General features: G+C 47.5%; 1 protein-coding gene across 2 annotated transcripts in view; it reads right to left on the reverse strand.

Moving 5' to 3' along the window:
• Positions 1-25,511, reverse strand: part of Csmd1 (CUB and Sushi multiple domains 1) — a 1,629,066-nt gene that overhangs the window by 251,352 nt on the left and 1,352,203 nt on the right. For both annotated transcript variants that reach the window (XM_040292009.2, XM_040292008.2), the window contains exon 23: positions 23,439-23,595. In XM_040292009.2, coding sequence (XP_040147943.1) covers positions 23,439-23,595 — 157 coding nt within the window. The remainder of the gene's footprint in view (positions 1-23,438; positions 23,596-25,511) is intronic.

Below are 25,511 nucleotides of genomic sequence, written 5' to 3' on the forward strand. Positions count from 1 at the left end.
AAGATGTGTCAATAAAAATGTCTAAGAAACTTTATGAGGGTTGAACTTTCTGGAGAATTATCTGTTTTATTGTCTTTTCTATCACCCGATCTCGAAACTCGATTTTACACCACATCCTGTCACACCGCCAAGGGAAGCTGTGTTTATGGGGCACAGTTACTCTTCATCGTGGCTGTACCTGGCTTCTTCTGAAGCTTTTATTGCTTCTTCAAAAGGTCACTTAGGAAGCTGCGGCATGATGGAACGCATTATCACACAGGAAGCTCCACACGTGGTTCCTAAATGCCTGCAGGCCTCCCCAGTGTCCTGTACAAAACAACCCCTAAAGCAACCCCTGTCGGGAGGTCGAAGCAGCCAACCAACTCAAGTCAGCTTCTGGCTCACACCCTCCCACAGTTAATGGTCTCACTCTGACACGGGAGAAATCCTGGACCCCCCTGGAGGAAGCCCTGGAGCCCCGTGTCAGTGTGTGGAAGAGCTGGAGGAAGGGCTCTGGGGACCCAAGGGCTGGCACGGCACTCCTTGCTTCCAGCGGGTAGACTCTGAGCTGGCCCAGAGGGAGTCTCACCCTGAACCCCGACTCTGCCCAGGGCTTTGGGAACACAGCCCTAGTGAACGGTGTCTCCCCCAAACTCCACTGAGTTCATTCCAGCTGAGCTGCTCTTGCTGGGTTTACAGGCAATGTTGAACCACGACCTAAAAACTTCAGCCCTGCTTTAAATACTGAAAAAATGATTCAAATTGATGTACTAGGGCAGAATTCTGACATGTCAATGTAGCATTCTGTGTTACAGATTCTATACCTTTTTAGGGAACTTTGCTAAGGTTTATTTTTAGGTCTCAAGTTTTTAAAAATATATATAGTATTTAAATCTACAGAAATATCCAGAAGAGAGATTTCCCTTGGAATGTGAATTTAAAAGACTTCAATGATCAGTCATCCGACTGCCAAAGACTAATAATGTCTTTACAAATCCAGAGAGCAGCACACTCCACCTTGAAGCCACCAGCCAGCAACAATGCAGGCCACAGAAACGGGTCCTGCATTTCGTTAAGCCACAGCAACTTAAAAAAAATCAAGGAGTTTGTGTGAAAACATTATTAACAGTTACATTCAAAGTGTGGCTATTTAGTGATTCCAGGTCTCTCTGTTTTCCAGTGACTTCTTTGTCAGTCAAAAATACAGCAAAGATACTGTGAACCAAAAGTGCTCATCAATACAAGATGCAAGCATCAGGCCGATGGGAATGTCTGCTGCATGCCTTCTGCAGTCACGAGGTTCTTAGCCTCCTTTAGACTTAGTCCTGTGACTTCTCGTGGGACCTGCTAGCCTCAGGTGTTGGACCAGCTCTCATCCTCCCAGGGACCCGTGTGGAGGTGTGGAGAGCCTGCTCCCCACGCGGTCCACTTCCCTGCCCTGCTGGCCATGAGGACAGGCAGGTCCAGCATGGGCTGCAGCACTAGTCTAAAGGTTCAATTGAATTGTCCCCTTGATGGGATTAAGAGACACTGAAGAGCAAGAGCTTCTGGGTACGTCAGTGAGGGTGTGCCTGGGAATGATTGGCATGTGGGACAGTAAACTGGAGTCCCTCCCCAAGTGTGGGCAGCACTGTCTGGGGGGTTAGAGGCTTGGAAGGAATAAGAGAAGAACAAGGAAGTAGCAGCAGATGCAAGCTCCGTTCTTCTTGAATGGGTTCTTGATCGCTGCCATGGTCAACTGAGGACATGAGACTCTTCCAAAGTGGACTCTGCCAGTGACTCTCAGGGAGCTCCCAGAAGCCCTTGGCCTTGGGCAGGGATAGCACCATTGCTCCCTCTTGTTTTGTGGCTTCAGCCTCTTGGACTGCAAACTCCTGGTTCCTCCAGCTCTCCAGCCTGCAGCTGGCCACTGTGGACTGTCCAGCTTCTCATGGTGTAAGCCAATCTAATAAATCTCCTTTCTATAACCATACCTCCTGTTGATTCTGTTCCTCCAGAGAACCCTGACTGATACCACAGAAGGGTCTTCTGCCAGGGGAGCTGGGAAAGCATGTTGGAGAAGAACACCTTCCTCTACGTGCTCTGCGGCCTGCTCCCCAGCACTGACACCTTCAAGTGTCTGCAGAGAACCACCACCTTAGACATTTACGGAAATATTCCCATTTGGATAATATTCTTTCTCAGGGGAAAAAAATCTCTTAGTAATCTAAGAAAGACTGTCAAGTGCAAAAATAAGAGAGTGTTTTCCACATACATGCAGTAAAAAGAACAGGCTGACAAATGCCCTCATTTTATTAACTATATTTATTTGCAGTCACCTGGAAAGAAAGGGAGGCATCCTTGCTTAAACAAGGCATCCTTGCTTAAACTAATCTCTGTGACTCAATAGAGGAGAAAAGTTAATTAATGCTGAACTTCCTGAAGTGCTTAATGGATTCACATTTTAAAACATAGCCTGTTACTTAAGAATGAAATCTAGGGTGTGTGTGTGTTTAGTTTTTAAACCATTTAGATATATATCTATGTCATTCTTTATAGTTGCTGTTGGTTTCAAATTGATTTGTTCACCATTTCTTCTATCTAATTCATTCCATTCCACCCACATGTTAAGTTTTATTATCAAGCTGTTACTTTATAATTATATTAGGGGTCCTCTATGGAAAGAACCTCCAAATTTTCCAAAAATAATAGTGAAGAGGATATTGATGACATTTAAACAGAATGTGAACCTCTGAGCCTTGGACTCAGAGGGAGAGACATCAAAACCCTGTCCAAGTCCAGAATGGGAGTCAGCAACCAGAGATTGGATTTTCTGGACCTATCTTGCTCTTTTCATCGAGTGACTTGCTAACAAATCTTGAAGCAAAGCAGTCACAGCTAAGGATTCCAGGGGTGTGCCCTGAAATATTTCACAATTCTAAATTTGTCGTACAAATTCAAACCAAACCTGCCCTAGTGTTCTCTGTCCTAGTGAAGTCCTGTCAGCTCTGACATGTCACCAGGAAGGAATCTGGATGACTCACCTTCTTACTGGTTGGTGACATGACCCTCTGACCTTCTGTGTTGAGGATATTTGAAACTCGGGGTGGGGAGCTCTGAGTGAGTTGGGGTTAGACATTCACATGGTGGGCATGGAAATGGAAGGACGGGAGTCATCTCCCTCCACGTCAGTCTCCAGCTACACCCAGCAGGTGGGTATGGTTTTCTGGAACTATCTTGCTCTGTGCTAGAACTTAGGGTCAGCACAGGGCTCCTTCTCAAGACAGGTTCTTACCAGTTCTGGGGACTGGGAGCAGCTGGATCGTGCAGGAGCCTGTCGTCCACTATCTCTCCAGGAAAAGAAACACTGGTTCAAACGCTAAATGCTGGACTAAAGGTCTGTGCGCAGTTGAGAGGCAGGAGAAGAAGTCCTGAGCCGTGGTTAAGCTTCAGAGAAGAGAGGACATTTGCCCAGGCGTCAAGCATCTGCCAGTCACCCAGCCAGTGGGTGCACTGTGGACAGAGAAGCCCACAGGAAGGCCCTGGGTGGAAGATGCAGCATGTTCCCGGGAAGAGCCAGGTGAGCGGCCACCTACCCTGAGGCTCTGTGACCAGTGCTGCAGGTTAGAGTGCGACAGGGCCAACAGGGTAGGGGACTGGGAAGGGTGGCTGCACTGGCCGGTGGCGTGGAGTGGGGCAAACGGGGCAGAGCTCTAAGGTGAGGGGTGGGCGGCCCTGAGGAGCAGAGCGGGCGCTGTGCCCTGTGTGTGTGGCCGAGGTAGGACGGAGGTCAGCGCAGAGGGAGGGCCTGGGGATCTGCGGCCTCTCCCCGCAGGCCGTCCAGTCCTGGAGCACGTGAGCCTTCACGGAAGACTTCTTCTACGAAATCACTTAAGTGTGCCTGGGATGTTTTTGGATGCAGAAGGCGACGATGTCAGCCCTCACAGAGCACAAAGCCCCTACTCTGCCTCAGACATCTTGCTAGGTGCAAAGTTAATATCCCAGTGAGTGTCCAGGAGGATGGAGCTGACTTCTAGCACTATCACGCTGCCTATGAAGGGGCATTGTCTGCTAATCAACGCACCTGAACACAGAGCATCTTGCAATGCACAGCTCTCTCTCCCTCCAGGGCTCAGAGAGTCTAAGGAGGGGTGTCACCACAGCATCACTGAGTACCTAGGATGAGTGGCCGCAGGGGAAGATGCACTAGTTGGAGTCACATGGCTGTTCCTTGAGGAGGTGGTGGCCACAGGATGCAAGCACAGGCAGCCCATGTACAGGCAGCCACGCACCATGAGATATGGCTGCTTCTAAATGAGCCACCTGTGCTCTCCAAGGGGCGCATGGCTGGCGGGAAACGGCACGGGCATGGGTGATGGCACGGGTGACGGCAACAGGTCCCTTCAGCTTCACAAACACAAAACACACAGACACACTCATGGACACACAGGGAGACCCAGAAGCAGCACCAGGAAGTCAGACCACCATGTCTCACAGGCCTTGTGTGATTTATCTTCAGTGTTTTATTCCTGTTACCTGCAGGTAATAACTAAAGCAGCCACTGCCCTGTAAGGGTCTCTTTTTATAATTTGTTGTTTTTGTTTTATATAGAAATAACATGTCTAAAAATATGAAATTCAACAAGTTTTTATTTTAAAGTCAGAAACTCACTAATTTCTTAAAATGCCTTGACTTTTCCTATCCTCTGACTAACTGGCACTGATTCTAAAGTGTCTCATTATAGGAACTAGTCCTATATAGTCCTCATGGCCAAGGACAAATGAAAACTTTTATAATATACACTTAAATAATTTAATATGATTTGATATAAAAGTGAGACAGAATTTAAAGCTAGATTGAATATAGAGTTCAATAGCTTGGTAAATTAAATACCAATCTATAGAGAACCAATAGAAAAGGTGGCCAGTGAAAAATTATTCAGCCAATGTGTCTCCAACACCAAAATAGAATGCATTAGAATTGTAATACAGTTTTATATTTTAAATACCGATAAATACTTTCAATAATGAATTGTTTAATCATGAATATTTCTGCGAAATTGAATATTATTATTATTATTATTATTATTATTATTATTATTATTATTATTTTGGGGGGTACTAATGATTGAATTCAGGGCACTTGACCACTGATCCACATCCCCAGCCCTGTTTTGTATTTTATTTAGAGACAGGGTCTCACTGAGTTGCTTAGCACCTTGCTTTTTCTGAGGCTGGCTTTGAACTTGTGATCCTCCTGCCTCTGTCTCCTAATATATAATTACTTTTAAATGTAGGAATATTCAAACAGTCTCAGAATATGTTTTGTTTTTTTTGTGTGTTTTGCTATATTGCTTAAGGAAAATTAAGTTTATCAAATACAAATGATGGAGGAAATGGAGGAGGAAATTTAGCAACACATCAGATGAGGTGTTTTTAGAACAATCACTTCTTAGTAGTGCAGATTAGCATATAACTTCGATTTCTTTGGTCTAAAACTCAGTGATGCTCACATTCATATTTGTTTCTTTGTTGAAGGGAATATCCAAACTGACAGCTCCTTTTAAAATATCTTAGATCAATACAGAAACAGCTGACTAATCTGCTATTTTCACCCCAGGGTTCGAGTGTCCACCAGTGACTTAGGAAACAGAGTGGACTGTCCAGGCTTTGTGGGACCCACAGATGCCATCTGGAGGCACTGGACAGTTCTGTCTGAGCTGAGAAAATGGGTAGGATCAAGGACTCTGGGTAGGCCTGGCTGGAGGGTTCTGGCACAGTGGGCGGGGTTCTAGCTCCTTGGAGGGCCGGGGGCTGAGAGGCACCATAGGCACAGACCGTGCAGACCCCACACAGGGGCAAAGACCAAACTGCAGAGCACAGGGGGTGGGGGGTGGAGGATGGGTGGCGGCAGGCGCTGGATGGGGAGCCAGTCCACCCAGCCAGGCTTCTTTGAAGTGGGCCTCCCCTCCCAGTCCTGGAGAACTTCCACAGCTCCCCAAGTCCTCCTTGGGTCCAGAAGACGGTGCCAACAAACTGTAAGAGATCTTACTACTTCTCTTCCCATCTCCTGAGGCAGATCCATGTGATCAGCCAAAAAATGTAATACAACTAATCATCATTTTTAGAGGTCCCAAGGAGGGACTTCATCCTCGATCATTTAGAAGCTAATTTAAACTTTCATTTCCCCAGAAAGTTTTCAGCTTTGGATTATGAAACATATCAAACCTAGACATGCCAACTATTTCCATGTACATTTACCCAAATCTGCTCCTTCTCACCTGAAGCCTCGCGGGACACCGCCTGGTGTAGTCAGTGGCCAGAGCCTATAACTGACCGCTGCTGCATGATTACCAAGCCTGCTCATCTTTCCTCTCTTCATTTATGCTCCTACTTCTTGCCAAAAAGTCTTCCGAGAGTCTGGCAAAGCCTCTCCTGGGCAGTGTTTAACACCCTAAGAGAGCAGGAGAGTGACAGAGGGTGGGATGGCCCAATCTGAGAGAGGCTGAGGACACACTGATCAGACGGCTGTGGGCCGGGGAGGGACAGAGGAGGAGAAACGCCACAGCGGAGCCCGTTTCAGAACCGCTCTGGCCGAGTCTTGGCATGGCTAACCCTGTGCCTGTTCCACTCGTTTCCCAGGAGCTAAGTGTGAATGCTCACGTTATATCTCCCTTCCCCCACACTGTGGAGGTGTTTATAAGAAAAAGGAAAGGATTTATGAAAACACCTTGAGCTCTTCGTAAATAAAGTCTGCAGAACTACACGGGACCACAGCAATGCTGGAATTTGTCCCTGCTGTTGTGATTCATATGTTGCTACTTTTACTGTTCTACAACTAACAGGCACAAAGGGATGCCCACCCAGTGGGAGAAGGCAGGTCCCGGACCCGTGGAGCGTGGTGGTCCTCAGTTTCAAAGAGCTGCAACACTGCTGGGCAGCCCAGCCTTCACAAGTACGCTTGCTGTTCCTCTTCTCAGCGACTCCTCCTTTCAAAGGTCCTGCTGCATGAGCACCATCCTCAGCCTAACAGGGATTGGAAGGTGCCGCAGTCTCACAGGGCCTGCTTCCCTGGCACTCCAACAGGGGTCACCTGGCTTGACCACAGCCCTGCAGCCTCACACTGCCGCTCTGGGAAGCGCTTGGCCTTGTGCATTTTCACACCTGCTCTGGGAAGTGCATGGCCTTGTGCATCTTCACACCGGCTCTGGGAAGCGCTTGGCCTTGTGCATCTTCACACCCGCTCTGGGAAGTGCATGGCCTTGTGCATCTTCACACCCGCTCTGGGAAGCGCTTGGCCTTGTGCATTTTCACACCTGCTCTGGGAAGCGCTTGGCCTTGTGCATCTTCACACCTGCTCTGGGAAGTGCATGGCCTTGTGCATCTTCACACCCGCTCTGGGAAGTGCATGGCCTTGTGCATCTTCACACCGGCTCTGGGAAGTGCATGGCCTTGTGCATCTTCACACCTGCTCTGGGAAGCGCTTGGCCTTGTGCATTTTCACACTGAGACTTGAGGTTTCAGCATGAAAACATCGTGGAGTGTGCAGTCCTCAAACCCCAATCAGAGCAAAATAGGTAACCACAACCTCCATAAGCCAAGCAAGCCCGTGAGTGTGAGTGCCGACTCCTCCCCAAGGGGCCAGCTCTACTCTCCTGCTCCTGTCGAGACACCCGCTCTCTGGAATGGCTGTGCCCGTGGAACCAGCGCCAGCCACCCTGGCACTCAGTGTCCCCCTCTAACTTGCAAAGCTCCACCTGATTCATCAAACTTTCCTCAGCTCACCTGGAGCCTGCAGCCGTCGTCCCCTGAGGTGTCCTGGCAGGGACCCCAAAGTACCCAGGTGAAGTCTCGCTCCAGCCAGTCTCCTAAGGGTACTGGGGCCCATGATGCCTTTGCACCCACCCTGTCTTCCTGGGCTGTTGTGTTCCTTATGGATCCAAGTCACCCTGTCCTGCAAGGTCGGGCCCCACCCCTCTGGACATTCCTGCTCTGCCCTAGCTCTTCCTTCTGAGCATGCTTCATCCAGCATGAGCGCGAGGACTGGTGACTTTGTGTTTCTACCCTTCCCTGCTTCCCCAGGCTGGTAGCTCATCACTCCACACAGAGGGCGGCCTCCCTGAGCAGGGCTCAAGGTGGGACCTGTGCTGCACAGTAAGTCCAGCACTTAAACAGAAACCACGAGACATGTCCATGTCTCTACGTCTAATTTGTGCTTATTTTAACTCCAGACCATGAGTTTATGAATGCCTTTGACTCCACCAAAATATCAAGCACCTAATGTTTCAAAAAAATTTTTTTAAACAAAATTTATCATCTTTCCACATAGGGAGAAATCTCTGCTGGCTTTTAGTATCATGAAAGTAAAAGTATGTCCTTCAAATTTTAATACTTCGTGATTTTAAAAATTGGGGGAGGAAATAAAAAATAACATTCAGGGCTCCATGGGAAGCTCAGTAGTTGAGAATTTGCCTAGCATCCAAAAGGCCCTGGGTTTGATCCCCAGGATGTGTGTGTGTGTGTGTGTATTTATATATCAATAAAGATATATAGGGGTATAAAAATCAAAAGTTACACAAAAAATGTGATGTTAGGGAAATTTGAGAATGGATTAAATAATATTACCCGCAAACTAGAACGGAACCTATGCGGTTTCTTATTTCTATGTTAATTTTCCAGAGAGGAAATCCCATCAGCTGGGTGTGCGCTGATATGGAACTGCTGGGTGCCACATGTACATATTAAAAGGACATTTCATGTACGACTTTACATTAAATGAAGTTCATTTCAGAACTATTCAGCACTACAAGGGCAGAGTAGTACCTTCTGGTCATGGTGAGTTCAGTTTGGGGGTAAAAACCGAGTGGACAACAAGCACGTCCGTTTTCAACAGCCAGTGACCTGGATAACAGTGTGGGTGTCCAAAAGGGGCAACACTTTTCCTTCACTTCTTGGTGAAGGATTTTCTTATTGGCTTTTCCTACTAGAATCATAGTACTCCTTTAAGTTTGGAAATATGTTGTTTACTTTTCAATTATCAGTTCAACAATCAACATTCAAATTACCACAGAAATACTGTCTACCAATGAATAATTTCTTAGCAATTCCTTTGATTATTATATTGTGCAAGAGAACAAATAATTTTTTTCTCCTCAACAGGCCCACTTCATAGAGGTCTTATTTCACCCTTCAGTGTATTAGCATTTCCAGAAGCTTCCACTAGAGACAGTCATTCTGTGTGTAAAGATGACTGCCTCTGGAATTTCATTGATTTAGTTTTTAAATTCATGTTCCAATTGTCCAAGATACACAGTGGGCAGGGTTCCAATCAATTAATCAAAGCAATAGGGACCACACACACACACACACACACACACACACACACACACACACCCCTGGCCTCTAGGGATGTCAGGCCTTGTGACACAGGCCCACACAACGGGCCAGACCACAGCCACCTCTCTTCATCCAAAGTTTCCAACTTGCACAGAGGATCTTTCCTGTCCAATTTGTGTACAGAATCATTTTCTAGTTTTTAATAAAGCAAAGAGATTTCTTATTAGCTAATGACAAACCTTGACTCAGGAAGTTCTGCGATTCCTTAAAAGTTCTCTGTGTTTCCTGAGGAACTTGATGGCTCTCAGTTTTCCACCCTCAGCTGGAACCCAAGCCCCAGTGCCAAGATTTATTCCTGTTTTCATTCTCAAGCGATTCACCGCTGAGCCCTGTAAGTGATATTTTCACTTCTACCCATGATCTTCCTGTCAGTACCTCAGGGGGAGATTGTGCATTTTCCAAAGAGCACCTCCAACATCATGAGCTTCTGCAATCCATGATCTATGCCAAAACAAGATCCACACCAAATACCCTGTCAAAATCCAACTTACCAACAGTAAACTCTTACCGCTCTTTAATTTTACCTTTGAAGATCTACCCTTCCCCATTCCCACTTGCACAGGTCACAGTCACCAAGACAGGAACACTGGGGCCGGTTCAGCTCCCCTCTCCTGTCTAGGTCCACACCGAAGCCCTTCCTAAGCCAAGGCACCAGGAGCTACAAGGTAAATGCTCTTGGAATCATTACAAGAAATCCTGAAATTCCTTTAAGTTGAAATATGCCTTGATTTTCAGCACCACTGCGCTTCAGGATGAAAGGTATCCACAGCAGTTTTTACTCACAGCCCGGGGAGCTGGGCATGGAGGAGGAGTTGCTGGCTGTGCCTGGGGCAGGAGGCTGCCCGTCTCCAGGGGCCAGGGAGGGAATCCTGCCCTGGCACCTGCCCATGGGCTGTGACAGGTACCTGGGGGGAGGGGTCCTCGGCACTCACTGCTGAAGGGTGCTATTTGTACCATCTCCGACTCTGGGCACATTCCAGTTCAGTGTCTCTGGGGCTGCCATGCTTGTTCCCTGTCCCTCGGTCTCAGGGCCTCATGTTGGATTTTGGTGGTCAGAATTATTTTTTATCATTGCTTTCAAAAATGTTTACTTAGGAAAAAAGGCACTTCGTGATGATGCAGAAGTCCAAAAATAGCCCTTAAATAAATGTACTTACGTCAGAACTCATGGAGAGGAGTAAACAACAATTCTGACTCTGAATTTGTGATTTTGTGACTCTTTCTTTTCATGTCCTGATTAAGGATGCCATGACAGGTAAGAAAAATGCAAGCCTGGTGACCTGTGGCCCCATGTTTCCTTTCTGACAGGGTGTCCTGGTCTCCGAGGCGCTTGCCTTCCCAGAAAGGACTCTGTGAACTCGATATGTCAGTGAATAAAAGGTTCAGTGCTTCTTTTTGTCACCTGGAGCAGAGGGCGCCTGCGTCACCCTCCCACACAGCTGGCCACCACTGCATGAGGGGCCTTTGTCTCCAGGCCTTCATTTCACGTCTCACCAAGTTGTAAGCTTTGCCTGGAAAATCTCGGAAGTGCGGAGGGCTTGGGGGCTGGGCTTCCGGGCCCTTCTGCAGCTGGGCACCGTGCTTGCCCGGGGGCCCTCCTGCCTGGGGGGGCAGTCAGAGACAGTCAGTCGTGGCCTCCTGGGGTTCTGTGCAGCACTGTAGGCTGCACTGTCCACCTGTCCTGGTGTGCCCGTCATGAGTTAGCCAAGGCCACAAGCATGCCCTCCGCGGGCAGGACTCGGGGCCGTGTGCCCATCTCCACCTCTACTCTGCCTCCTGACGTTTACTAAACCACCTTGGACTCTCCTCCTGCCGCTTTCTCTCCCTCACAGGTCGTGAGAGCACCGGCACCTTCCTCCCTCCGAGGCAGGGATGGCAAGCCGCGTCCTGAGTGGGGGGCAGGCCCTCCCATCCGATGGGGAGGCGCGGCAGTCAGGCTGAGGCCCCTCTCAGAGGTGACAGCCGTGGTCACCGTGTTTTGTCACCTGTTTTGCAGTTGCCAAGCACGCCTTTTGGCGTTCACCTAAGCACACACAGACACAGGCAGCCTGGCACACAGCTGTTTGGGTGGCAGCTTGCGTGGCACGAGGCGTATCTGGACCTGGGGCACCTTTTCTCTTCATAAAATGCCCCTCCTGTCTCAGATCCACGTGGAGCTGTTTCCGGGGAGGTTCCCCGGGTTCCATTTCCACCAAAATCAAGTTGCCTGTGTGATATTTCCACTGGAAGTCCGTCTATTGAGGAATGCATGATACAAGACATTATTTTATAGACTTTTGTTTTCTTATAGAAGTAGAATAAAAATTCCATGTTCTGAATTCTCAGAAAAAGGTGCATGTTTATAAAAGTGATGGCTATGCCGGGACGTATCAACAGGAAGATCTTCACTAACAACCAGAATGGCTGAAGGCTGACACTGAAGTTCTAAGGATGTCACCTCGTTTACAAGAGTAACAGTGAATTTTCCGCACACAATTTTTATTTTATTACACAATCCTTCCTTTAAAACTTCAGTTTGAGTACTATTAGAAATCAGCCTGTTTTTTTTTCCCCTTACAGCTGAGTATCACCATATTGAACTTTATAACACTCCATGAGAGAATCCTGTCCATGGTTGTTCCCCAACTCAAAGGAGTCCAACCTGGAGATGATTCGTTGGAGACACTCAACTCATTTTGGGGAAATAGGCCTAAATATCTGAGCATGTAGAGATAAATTTTAGATATGAACAAAAGGAACTTTGTCAGATTTAAGTGTTAGAAGTTTTCTGTTGGTTTCTCTTCCAAGCAAACCATGCCAGGAGCAAACCCAGTGTGCATACCTCCAGCCCTGGGTCCTGGCTCCCTCTTTTCCCCTCCCATAGGCCACCATACTGTTCCTCTGCAGGAAACTCACTATGACCCGGCCTCTAAATGGGCGGCTGGTGATTCTGGTCCTCACCCCAGTGCAGCACCTCCTGAGGCAGCACCAGCATCAGGGACCCGCCTTCTGGACCCAAGCCTGCCCTGTCCTGGAGGCAGACCTGGGCGCTCTCTGAGACTCTCAGAAAGCCTCCTGCTGCCAGCTCAGCCCTTTCCTTGAGACGCGTGACAAATCCAAGCCACTTATGTTCCCTGCTCCCAGGTTTGGTCCTCGGTTTCTCCTTTCTGCGTCTGGGTCTCTGATTTGAAAGTCTTCCTGAGTCCTAAGTCCTGTAGACAGCTGCTCTGACTCTTCAGTGCTCTGTCCAAGACCTTCCCACTCCAGGGCTGTATTCGCTGGGCCCCAGCATAGCTTCCACTGCCCCAAGCACCTCTGTTTCCTCTTCTGAGTTCATCTGACCTGGATCTCTTTCATGAATCATCCACCTGACAAAATCGGCATGCCCGCACATCAGATTTCCAAGCCAGATGTGGGCCCAGGATAGCTTTTCAAATTCTGTCTGTGGCTATAACCTTCTCCACATCCTGAGTGGACAATCATGAGATTCCTTCTTTAATACAAGGCATGAAATCAATTCCTTTTCTCTAGGTCCATAGAAATTGTCATTTTAGGTTCGTTTCTCTCCAATCCACATGTCCTAGCATAGCAGGCTAGGTGTCGGAGCATCCTGAAATGTAGTTATTATATTCATGGTCGTATCAGATCTGAGCAAGAGCAAATTCAAAAGCACTTACATGGGATGAGGTTTGAGTGAAGTCAGTGGAATGGCCACAAGAACCAAAGAAAACACTGTCATTTGACATCCCAGTTATCAACAAAGAACGTGAGAGAAAATACCTTGAATTAAACTGGAGGGCGAGAGGCACATGCTGTGTCCTGAATAAAAGGCATTCAGGGGACACTTGGTTGAAGACCAGTGCGCCTTTCAGTCTGACCTCAGACTAAGGAGGAAGCGATTGCAGATGTTCCTCCTGCCTTGCTGTGGCTCCTGAGTCGCTGGAGGCCAGTGTGGGGAGAGTGGGATCCTCAGCTTGGTGCTGTTGGGAGGTGGCCAAAACTTTACAGGTGGGGGCCTCCTGGGGGCTTCAGCTCCATGGGACCATGCACTTGAGGGAGACTGGAGGCCCTGATATTTTCTCTCAGGTCTGTCACCAACCAAGTGGCCTTGCTCTGCCACATGGTTCCCACCATGACTGGCTGCCTTACCACAGGTCCAAAAATGTGTCCAACCAACTATGGACTGAAATCTCCAAAACCATGAGCCCAAGTTAACCTTTGTTCTGCATACGTCAATTAGCTAAGGTATCTTGTTATAGTCACAAAGATTCTTAACACAAGTGGTAAATAATCACATAATGTGAGGCACTGATCTAAACCCCACATACATTTAGGTATCTGTGACAGTGGCCATGAGGTGCTACCTGTTTTTACCTAACAAATGTACCAGTGTGGACCTCTCGGGACACCCTAACTGGAATATAAATCCAGCTCTGCTGCTGGCCTGCTATGTGACCTTCCTTATCTAAGTCCTACCTGTCTCTCTCTGGAAGTGACAGGGAGCAGGGCTTGCCTGGAACTCACTCACTGTCCCCCAGGGCACAGCCAGACTGATTCTTTGGGAAGATTTCCAAGTTGTAACTATGTAACATTGTAACTATGACAATACAGAATGCAACTTTACAACCTGTTTCATTTGCAAATAGTTTCATAATTGTCAATGGAAACTGCTCCTAAAAATTAGAAAAACAAAAAAACAACATTACATGTAAGCAATCATATTGTATATTTTGCTTTTATAGAAATGCACATCTGCAAAGTATGTGAGTGTGTGCACACATCGCCTTTATGCTTTTATGGAATTACCTGAAGAAGAATCAAAATAACAAAGTTCCTATAAAGTCAAGGGTGAAAGAAGACACCAGAGTCACCCCAGAGATGCTCCTGGTGGCCATGCCCTGTATCTATAGAGCCCTTCTGTCCTGAAGGGCAGACAGCGTCTGTAACTTGCTTATTATCAACTGAATATGGCGGGGGCAGAGAATGTCCTGATGCAGGTACAGAGACGGTCCCACCATCGTTTACTGATCTGAGCTAGTCACAGGAGGTCCCCGAAGGTCCCCGAGTACACCTCAGGCATCAGGACCCTTGGAATGGGAGCTGGCCTCCAGTGGGGAGCAGTGCTCTGCTGGCCAGAGAGGACAAAGCAGACATGACCTACCCAGGAGGGGCCCTGGTGGGAACTTGGAGCAGCATGGAGAGCTGAGGGCCATAGGCAGCCACATCAGTTCTGTCCACAGCCGAGAAAAGACCAGCCCCAGGGGAGACAGCAGCCTGTGAGGCCCTGAGATGACAGGGAGGGAGAGCCCAGCACAGTGAGGGAATAGACGTGTGCTGCTTTAGGCCCAAGGCCGTGGTGGCTTTCGAGGCAGGGACACCAGGTCCCTGTAGAGCTCCCTCCTATCTAAAACAGCTTTGGAAGTCACCTGCCAGCAGACGGGAGAAAGCAGAGCTTGCTACCGCTTTCCCAACAGTGCTCGAGCTGCAGTGGTGGCCATCCACGGGCAACCCTGCTCTACAGACCTCCTCTAAAATCCACTCCCAGAAGCCACAGCTCCCTGAGACGCCCCACAGCATGGCTCGCATATTGCAATTGTATTCTGAATGGAAATAAAATAAAACCTGTGCGTGTGGTGTGGGTTCATGTTCAGGCTGCTTATGTTCTCATCCTTCTGACCCCATTCCATTCTTTCCATGGGTTCACAGCACAGCTATAAACAACTTTTAATACCACTGGATAAAAAGGTGCTTTGGCAAGATTTTCTGTAATATAATTCACTATAAAATCCATAAGGGAGATGAATGCTATTCTTCAAAAAAAAATGGCCTTAAGTCAGTATTTTCATTGCTGTGATCAAAAATCCCAGAAAGAACAACATAGAGGAAAAAAAGTTTATTTTGTTTCAGGGTTTCAGAGGTTCAGTACATAGATGGCTGGCGCCATAGCTCCAGGCCCAAGGTGAGGCAGAACATTATGGTGAAAGGATTTGGCATGGGAAAGCAGCTCAGGAAATGACAGCCAGGACCAGGAACAAATATAAACCTGAAAGCATGTCACCATGACAAAAACTGCAAGTTTTTAAAAAACCTTTTTGCTTTCTTTCTGCTTCTGATTACCACAATGAAATTGGCTAAAAGCTGTCAGCAGGCTTCATCCCATTACCTGAATGCTGTGTCTAAAACTTCCTCCTCCAGAACAATTAGTACATCACCTTTAAATCCAGCCTCACACAAAGTCTCAGGACATGGACAAAATACAGACAACTCCTTTGCCATAACATAACAGTAACAGCCTCTGGTCCAATTTCCAGTAGAGCCTCTTTTCCACCTGAAACCTCATGAGCCCAGTCTTTACTGTCCGTGATCCTATTGGCATTCTGGTCTTCTGAGATCCCACCTGAATCACACACTCACCTCCACTTACAACATGCTAAAGCTTTTCCAGCTTCCATCCCTAAACTTTTCAAAATCCCTCCCAAAAATTCCAAAAAGCTCCAAACACTTCTGAACCACCTGGTCAGGTTAGTCCCAGCAATGTTCTCACTTCTAAGTATCAAATGTAGTTTCAGTAAACCTTTCTGTCCTTGTGATCAAAAGTCCTGACAAACATAACTTAGAGGAAGAAAGGTTTATTTTGGCTCATGGTCTCAGAGGTATGGTTCATGGTGAGTAAATTCTACTGCTCTCGGCTTGAGGTGAGTGAGGAGAACATGATGGCAGAAGGGCTTGGAGAAGGAAAGCATCTCAGGACAAGGCAACCAGGAAGCAGATTGAGAACTCCACTCACCAGGTAAACTATGAACTCCAAATGCATGCCACCAGTGATCTAGCCACTCCCCACCTGTCAATCACCACCCAGCTAATCATTCAGTGCCTGCATCCACTGATGAAGTCACACCTCTCATCATCAATCATTTCATTTCTCAATATCCCTAGATTGTCTCACACACAAGCTTTGGGGGACACCTCCTATCCAAACCAAAACTGGGCTATTTACTTCAAAAAAGAAGTGCTTGCATGTTACTTCCAAGGGTATCTAGAAGACTTGTCTCTATCATTTATGAAATTAGATTGTAGAACTTTACTTTGAGGACTGCTAATTAACTGGTATAAGATTCCTGATGTCCAGTTTTTAAAAGTTACCAATTATGATGTGAATATACTGTTATGCACTTAAATCCTGTTTACATTCATGGGAGCTCATCAGAGGCATCTCTATCAGAAATTTGCTGTGACTACTAACCTCTTAGGGCAGAGAGGGGTGCAAGGTTGACATCCAAAGAAGATTACATCAACCTTTCAAGGACACCATCCAGTTATGTGAATAATTATTCACCCATGACCTCAAGGACCTTGTCTGTAGAATCTAATATACCTACTCCTGTCTTTATGGAGAATTTTAGTAATTTATCATACAGTGCCTATGCATGTTTCATTCACACAATATTTCTGGCCTGTTTTGAAGTTCAAAAGTGACCATGCTTAGTATTTCTTCATTGGCCCTGAGGTTCTCTGCACACTCAAAGGCTCATTCTCATTAATTTGAGTATTTAATGTTGGTGCCATTTTATCTCTATCAGCATAATAACTAAATCAGGATGACAGCTACTTAAGCCCATAGCTCTGGGCTTTAATTTTCTCATGCTCAGAATGTGACAGTTTGTTCACAATCAGTTGTCAATGCCAAATAACACCACCTCTGCTCCTGCAGACGCTGTGACTGGATGGGACATGATAGTGAGTGGGCACTTGGCTATACACACCATGGTGGGGTTTACCAGGTGTCCCTCTAGCTCTCTTCAATCTGTACATGCTTCATGTTGGCTACATCACACACTCCCATGGAGTACCATTTCAAAGTATCCAGGAGCCACTTAGCATCTTTAACAGGTCCAAAATGACCACCTCCTAATCCAACAAGCCTGGTCCTTCCTATTTTCAGAACAGTGGGGGTCATCTTGCTAGCCAGATCATATGTGGGCTTCCAGGTCAGGCCTCATGGGCACATGTGTAACACAGGACCAGAGAGGCTGGAGTCAGGATGGAGCTGACATTGCTGTCCCCAACACCTCTAGGCCTCTCAGTCCAACCCCAATGCTCTGGGGATTGCTGACAGGAATGAGGTCAGACACAGCTTCTGCGGTAAGCAGCAACCTGGCCCCTGGACCAGGGCTCTGCTGCCTTCTCACACTGCACACCTCAGAACCTTTCAGGAATAGAACAAGGCTTTGGAAGCCTATGGAGCTTGATGAAGTGAATTGCTTCCTTTACCCATCACTTTTTCTTTTATCAAAAATGTTTTGTCATTCAACCCAGTTTTACTGAGCATCTGATGAGTGAAGCACTTCCTGGCTTTCCTGCTTATATACGTTCAGGCCTGACCTCTACCTACAGGCTTTACTGCCAAATGACACCACCTCTGCTCCTGCAGAGGCTGTGACTGGATGGGACATTCTAGTGAATACTGTAGAACCAAGAGTTAAGCTGGTAACTGCTTTAATGGACTCTGGGTCTGTGGTCATGTTCTAGTAATGAGATCGGAGCAGAGAACCGCAGTGTAAGTTCTCCCTAAGTGACAGCTGCTCTCCCCTGACTGATGCGGTGTTTGACACTATGCACAGAGGACACAGGTCCACTACCCAGCACCCTGATAGAGTAAGCCACACCTTGTGATCCTGTGAAAATGAGTCAAAAAGGCCAAATCACTTCCCTTGCAGAACCCCTGCCCAGTGTGGCTCATCACTAATGACACACTGGCCTGGAATAAGCTTCAAGACAGAAGTTAGAAGCATAATGATCTCATTATTTTATATGTCCTATAATAATAACATTCCTTAGGGAACATCCATAAAAAACCCAACCATAAGTGTTGATATTCTTTCTCCCTCTGTTCAAACCTGTGCCAAAATGTTCTGGCCAGGAAATCTCTGGTGGGTTTGGGAGGGAGGTAAGCTGGGTTGCTGCTCTCACTGTGTCTGTGCTGTGCTGTCTCTCCTGCTCCCCAGTTTTGAAGTTTTTTTAATTTTTCCCAAGCTGCATTGTTTATGGAACTTAATGGTAATCAGGAATTATGGAATTAGAACTAGTTTCCTAAACGAATGCAAACACATAATAATATAACTTCCCTTGAGGAACCTATAATCCATTTGAAGATTTCAAACCAGCCCAGGACACAGAGATACACGGGACACATGAGGCCAGTTGTGGAGCTGTGTGTGTGTGGCTGGTGTCCGTTTCTCCTCATACACACCCTCCTCTCTTCTCAGACTCCATCTCCACAGACCATGGCTCAAAGGCCACAGCCCACTCTCTGCAAGGTGACTGAAATTTTGCTCTCCCTGGGAATGCCCCTCTGACTTCAGTCTCCCTCCTTTCTGCAGATTCTGGGACAACTTGACTACTATCTTCATCTCTAAGTAGGTGACACAGAGTTGACCAAGTAAAGATTCCCCCTCACGAGAATGACATGCTTGCCGGTGAAAACATAAGACCCAGGGACAGAAGTTGGGGGCTTAGGGCATTGAGGAAAGAGCGCTTAGGGGAGATAGGTGATGGGCAGCCTGTGTGGACGACAGTGGAGTGGAACCCCACTGTCCACTGGGGAGATGAAGATGTTCAGCAAGAGCCTGCAGGACCCCTGCAGTCTTGGTGCCTCCCCTTCCTCTGCAGAACCCTGCACAGTCACTGTTGATGGACACACACACACACACACACACACACACACACACACACACACCAGCATATGTGTACAGATTACGTAGCTCTGTGGATGTACAAAAGCAAGAGTACGTTGATAGAGCAAGCTCAAGCTTAGTAAAACATGATATTATAGCCAAACGCACCTGTCACTGTGTACTGGGGCTGTGAGCAGACACCTTCACCATCTCCAGACCCACCCACGGTTAGCACTTAATCCTAGTGCATCTGTACGCGGGAGGGAAAGCCACAGTCCTATACACCAGTCACACAGTGCCGATGCGGGCTCTCTGACATCACTCATTAGTCAACAGGGACGGTGGCTTTGTCCCTCTGTGTCAGTGCAGTGCTGACCACTCAGCACTCAGGCGCCCAGGCAGGTCCTCTGATTAGTGGGAAAAGGCTTCCCCAGCACAGCTTGAGGTGCACGCTCAACGCTCCTGCGCTGTGTCCCCAGGAAGCCAGCGTCTTTGTTAAGTTGTGCAGAGGGTTTGCTGGTTTCTCACTATTTAAATGACAGTGCAGAAGCTCGCTCCAAGTTTCTGTAGGTCCTGTGGTAAAGTTTCTTAAGAATGAATATCAGGAAATCATTATTGTAAAGTTCTCAAAAGTACATGTTTTTTGAAAGGAGTTTGAGCTCAATATGGGATTTTAAAAAAATTCCAAAACTCCTTTTCTTTAAAAAATTTGTCCAGATATTAAGAAAATGTAGTCACCCACTGTCAAGACAATTTTTGCTGATATTTAAGAGCTCAAAATCACTGTGAGGAAGCAGAACTAAAGTGCTCTTTAGACTTTCTGAGACTCCACTCCTTACTCTTGGAGCCGGAGTGGAGGACCGGAGATCCAGGAGCACAGCCTGAGAACGCACACACAGCTGTGCACGTCACATTGCTAATCCCACGTCTTAATCCAGACTCAGGTTACAGGTCACACATCAGCATGAGGTGCAAGGGGTGCAAAACAGATCCCGTGGGCCCTGCTATCAGAGAACTCACAGGAAATGGCCCATGGCATGATCAGGATGTTATGGCACAGACAAATCTGTAGTAAGAGCAATGTTTTGTCATAGAGGCAGACTTCTTAAGTTTTATTTTGGTCCAACTGACTACTTAGAAAACAGTAGTGGCTTAATCAATGCCTGTTAATTAGTGTATTTATTCTGGGTGGGCCCAATGTTGATCTGTTTTTCTTCCTTTCCAATGTCTTGGCACATCTCATTATCAGTCAATATATGTGGTGTTTATTAAAGTGCATCTCCTAAAACATCTGAAAGTAAGTTCATCAATAGTTCTGGGGTTTTGTCAGGAGATGAGGATTTGGGTCCCAAGCACATCATGCCTGGTGTGAAGCTCCAGCAGGTCACTTAGAGATAGGAAGATACTTTCTAACTTCTGAAGAGGATTAAAAGCCACCTGTCAAGACCCAGAATTGCCAAGGTGCTAAAATTGGAAGCAACCCGGAGCTCTCTATTATACTAATAGCACATGTGTGCTATTTGTCTTCACTTCTAAAAACCACAGCCTATTTATTAAGCTATATATTTATTCTGATGACTAATCCACTCATGTATGCACATTAATTATGGATCTAAAACATTTAAATATGAACGTTTCCTTAAGTAAAAGCAATTAACTAGCAAGAGGAAATCACAAGTCTTTTGAAAACAGTTATCATCATTTCTGATATATCTTTTAGGGATGGATACTCGATTCAGGTATTCGATCACACTGTGGGAGTTGGAATTTCTTAAACTTAATTACTTAGTGTTTAAACCCTAGGATTTAATGTGAGGTTAATACTATTTTGATGACATAGCCATCGGCACCGTTAATTCCACATCACAGATATCTTTTCCCTGCAGCAGCCTGCTCAGACTTACGAGGATTCTACAAGGGGACTTCTCCCAGGACGGTCTGCTTCTGAGGGTGGAGACGGGCGGTGTGATGGGCAGGGGAGAGGATGCTTCCTGTTGTATGGGTCTGAGTGAGAGCCACAGGCCTATCATCTCCAGTGCTTCTTCTTCTATTTCCAGAATGCTTGTGCTACTATGCAAATGTGCCCATGTAATTGGAATGTCCAGGAAATATGCACTGATTCAAACTTTCTCAAAGTTCCTCGGGAAACCTGGCGGGACAGCCAGATGTCCTGAGCCTGGGCTGCCATCAGAGACAAACAAGGACCTTTGGCAACCCAAGAGGGCCAAGTGGGGGCTGAGAAGAGACTCCAAAGAAGCCCTCTTGGTGAGGGTGGGTGGGTATCAGGAATGGAAAGTCTGCAACCCCTGTCTCCACCCAGGCCTTGCTAACTACTATTTGAAGAACAAAGGAGACACCAGAAGGCTGTGGACAGTCCAGTGACCCTCTCCCCTCTGACGCTGGCCACATGAGGTTGCATGCTCAAGCGTTGCTTTTGGGGACTTTGCACATCTATGAGAACAGAGCTAAGTGTGTGAGAATCAAGAACCACTCCAGCAGGTATCAGGAGGAGGGGAGACAAGTGGTCGGGAACAGCAGGGAGACACAAGCCACAGCCTGGCCCAAGGCTCTTCCCGGGAAGTGGCCTCGCGAGGGCAGCACAGTGGAAGGTGAGCCCTGGCGCCCTGGCCACAGCTCTCTGCTCTCTGGTGAGGAACAGGGAAAGGAGAGGTGGTTTGTGCGATAAGCCAAGGCATCCAATTGTGCTCAGTGGAGGGAGCACTGAGGAACCCTGGGTGCGCGTGGGAATGTCCTCCTGTCCACCCTGTGCTGGGAAGGCTACCCGAAGGCTTTGCAGCTGCCTTCCCAAGTGTCAGTGCAGTCCAGGAGCCAGGAGGGGGTATCGATGCATCCAAGCAAGAAGCACACTCCGAGCACGGGGAAGAGACCACAGCACAGGAGAAGGGTCCCCAGTGAGTGCTCCACCTGCCCGCACTGAAAAGGGTCCCTAAGAGCTGTGCGGTGTTTGGAGGGTGAGATTCTGAAGGCTGGGGTCTCCTAAAGAAAGTCATGCTTGTCAGTCCCTCCCGGGCTGTCCGCCATCACTGACTTCAGCATAGGAATCAGCTGAACACTCCACTTTGTGAGTCTTTGATGGGTTCTCATGAGAGTGAAAAGAGGGCCTTCTCAGACGTCGGCCACTCTGTTTCTGTCCAGTCTTAAAATCCACCAACCATGACTTTTATATATATATATATTAAGGGGACTGAGGCAACTGACCTTCCTCTGGGCACCTGGATTAGCTTGGGGTCTGAGGGGTGATGATTATCCTTCCAGAAATTCATTTGCTCATCTGTCAAATAAAGGCAGCAGCTCTGATAGGCACCCACATCATTTCACACTAAAAAATCTGAATTTCTAAATTTCCCATGTCCTGGGGTCATTTTCATGAAATTCTAAAATCAGACTAGTAAAAGACTGCACTATTTATATATTGAAAGCAACTGATTAATCACCTTTAGTTATCCAAAGGAAATAGCTATTTTTGTTTTTAATTTGGCTGTAACTAAGAATGTTGCAAATGGCAATTATTATAGTGAGATTCTTCTTTTTTGAAAAAACAACAATTAATTTACCTCTCTTGTCTTTTTTAATTCATATCTTAAAAAGGAAACCTTCCATACTGATTTGCATTTTGGGAGGTCCCCAGACATCAAACCCAGGGGTGTTTTAGGGATGAGCTCCATCTCCAGCCCTTTTTATTTTTTGAGACAGGGTCTCCCTAATTTGCTCAGACTGCCCCTAAATTTGCCCTTCTCCTGCCTCAGCCTCTAGAGTTGCAGGGAGAAGGTCATCTTTGTGCCACCATACCCAGCTGATTTGCATTATTACAGGGTGCTGCAGAACACTGGTTAAACTGTAGGCTGCAGGTCAAATCCACGCTCCACCAACTCAGAGAAAGGCTCTCTGGTGAGTACTCAAACGACTGTTGGTTCTATCATTGGGGGAATGAGTGATGAGAAAAGAATCTCCAAGATCCAGTTGCTATGCAGTTGTGTGTATGCAGTTATGTGTATGCAGCTGTATTATATATGCACATACATATAATTTATAAAGTATAATATATATTATATATATGTTAGTCACAAGCCTTGGGAGTCTTCAACAAGAACAAGCTGATGGGGCTGACCCCATTTTAAGCATTCACTCTAAATCCTTCATATCCATGTTAGTCTGCCTTTGGATGGTGCACATTATGCCACCATCAATCTTTAACCCCAGCAGCTCTTCAATGTCATAAGCTCTTTCCTCTTCAGGTCTAGCTATTTGATTATTAAAAAATATGCATACCTCTAAAGAGATAAATTTCAAACTGCTGCTTCTCCTAATGTTTCTGAATTTACTGGTTTGGACAGGTATGGAATCAGACACGGCAGGGGACGGACAGAGAAGATCAATAAAGGCACAGGGTGGGCCGGCGCGAGCAGCTTACTGGAGTAGGTGAGTTGGAATCCTTGGTCGGTGTCTGACCCGTTGCTGTTGAACTCCAGCCACAGGTGATTGGAGGTGCTGTTGAGGGTCAGCCCCATCAGCTCCTTCTTGGTGAAGGCTCCCAGGGCTCGAGATGAGCTGTCTCTTCCGTCATAAACCTGGTGAAAATTCACAGCATGAGTCCTCCCGTTCCCTGCTATATTCGCATGGTAGCAATTTTAACAAGACATTCAAATCCTCAAAGACGCACTTTTATGAAGTATTCAGAAGCACTAAATCATCTATTTTCTTTGAGCTTCATCCTTCCCTTCAATGCTACTTGCCACAGACTCCATCCCATCCTCTCACACTGGCTACCTGGAGAGCTCTTTCCTGTTTGTGTAAAATTGAGTGTTTCTGTGCATTCCTGGGTTCTGCTGTCTCCTCTCGCCCCTTCCTCAGGGTGGAAAGGTGGGAAGATCTAGCAGGTTCCAGAGGCGAGAGTCTCGCCCAGACCCAGCTGTGTAAGTGGATGTCCCTCCCTCGTTCCCCGTCTAAGGCAGGGAACCACAGCACTACCGAGCCCCGGCCCAGCACAGTTCTCAGGCCCGCAGGGGACTAGCCTTGGTTTTGCTGTCATGAAAGAGTCCCGTCATGTAATAACAGCAGACGGGTCATGGAGCCTGGAACACTTTGTCTTCTGAAGTGACTGTGGAACTCCGCAGAAGGCAGTGCGCACAGGGCTCGGTGGGATGTCTGGTGAGGGGCAGGGCTCCTGGAGGACTCCCCACCTTCAGGGAGCCACCTGCACCTCAGTGGGAGTGGGTCACAACACTCCATGGGGACCCCACCCCGTGGCACTCTCTGAGCTGAGGTGGGTCCGAGGAAATGACATCAACATCGACTGAGCGTGGTGGCCTCGGGCATCCCAGTGCAGCTGGGACACAGGGCACCATCCTCGCGCCCCTCCCTCAGGCAGAGAGCCGCCCTGTGGACCAGGCCAGGGGGTGTCTGGAAGAGCGTCCAGTTTCTCCTAACTGAAAGCACCCTGACCTCTCAAGGCCATCCTCTCCATGTAGGTGCTCCCGGGCCTGGTCCTCTCCCCCTCTGCCCGCCTCACGTGGACCCTGGCTCACTCCTCCCCGCCACCACACCCATTGCCAGCAGACTATACACACCAGCACACTCATGAGAAAGAAGACACATCTAGAAGCATTATTAGTTATTTTATTGCCAGTAATTATTGTATACACAGTGTCATGTGATCATTTTCTCCCTTATTTCCTTATTAAAAGGCTCCTGCCATGGGCTATGGTTTTTAAGAAGTCTCTATGACTTTAGATGGGGCTTCCATGAACTTGGAAGGCATCTGACATGCTAAACAGAAGAGTTTTAAGCCCCGAGGAAAATCTGTCTCAAGGAAAAAACATCAGGTCTCCCAGAAAGGCCAAGGCACCTGGCTAGGCCCACAGAGCTAGGCCGGATGTGAAATAGGACTCACGGCCAGCTCTGCTAAGTCCTGGACACCACCTCCCACATGGCTTCATCCACCTGGCTCCCTCAAGGGGCTAAACCTTGCACCCCACAGAGTGTCACCAAGTTGGTGGCCTCACGGTTACAGCAGCAAAGCTGAGCAGCTTGAACACTTAACTCCTTGACTCTCCATAACAGTGGGTGGCTCGCTCTATCCTACATGTCCACATCACCAGTGCTTAATGCTGCCCTTGACTGAGGACCCAAGATCAAGCCTGAACCAGCTTTGCTTCATTGCCTCTCTCATGGTGAGTGAGGGCTCAGGGTTTGCACACACCACCAAGAAAAAGCCAGGTGTGATGCCCGGGTGATCCAGGGTAATGAGCAATGGGCCTGCTGGGTCTGCACATCTCCAGGTTGCAGCTCTGCATCTAAGCAGCTGTCTCCAAGCATTCTTCCAGATGTTAGAAAGACCCTTGGAGCCACCTGCTTCACACCAGGTGACAGCCATCTGCTCTGAGGACCCTCTCAAGCTTGCATTTAGTCAGTGCATCAGAGGAATGGAGCAGGGAGCAAGTGAGCAACTGGAAAACTAGGCATCTCCGAGTGCTGATGCTGAGTT

The sequence above is a fragment of the Ictidomys tridecemlineatus genome, chromosome 14 (assembly GCF_052094955.1).
Source record: "Ictidomys tridecemlineatus isolate mIctTri1 chromosome 14, mIctTri1.hap1, whole genome shotgun sequence".
NCBI classification, from domain to species: Eukaryota; Metazoa; Chordata; class Mammalia; order Rodentia; family Sciuridae; genus Ictidomys; species Ictidomys tridecemlineatus.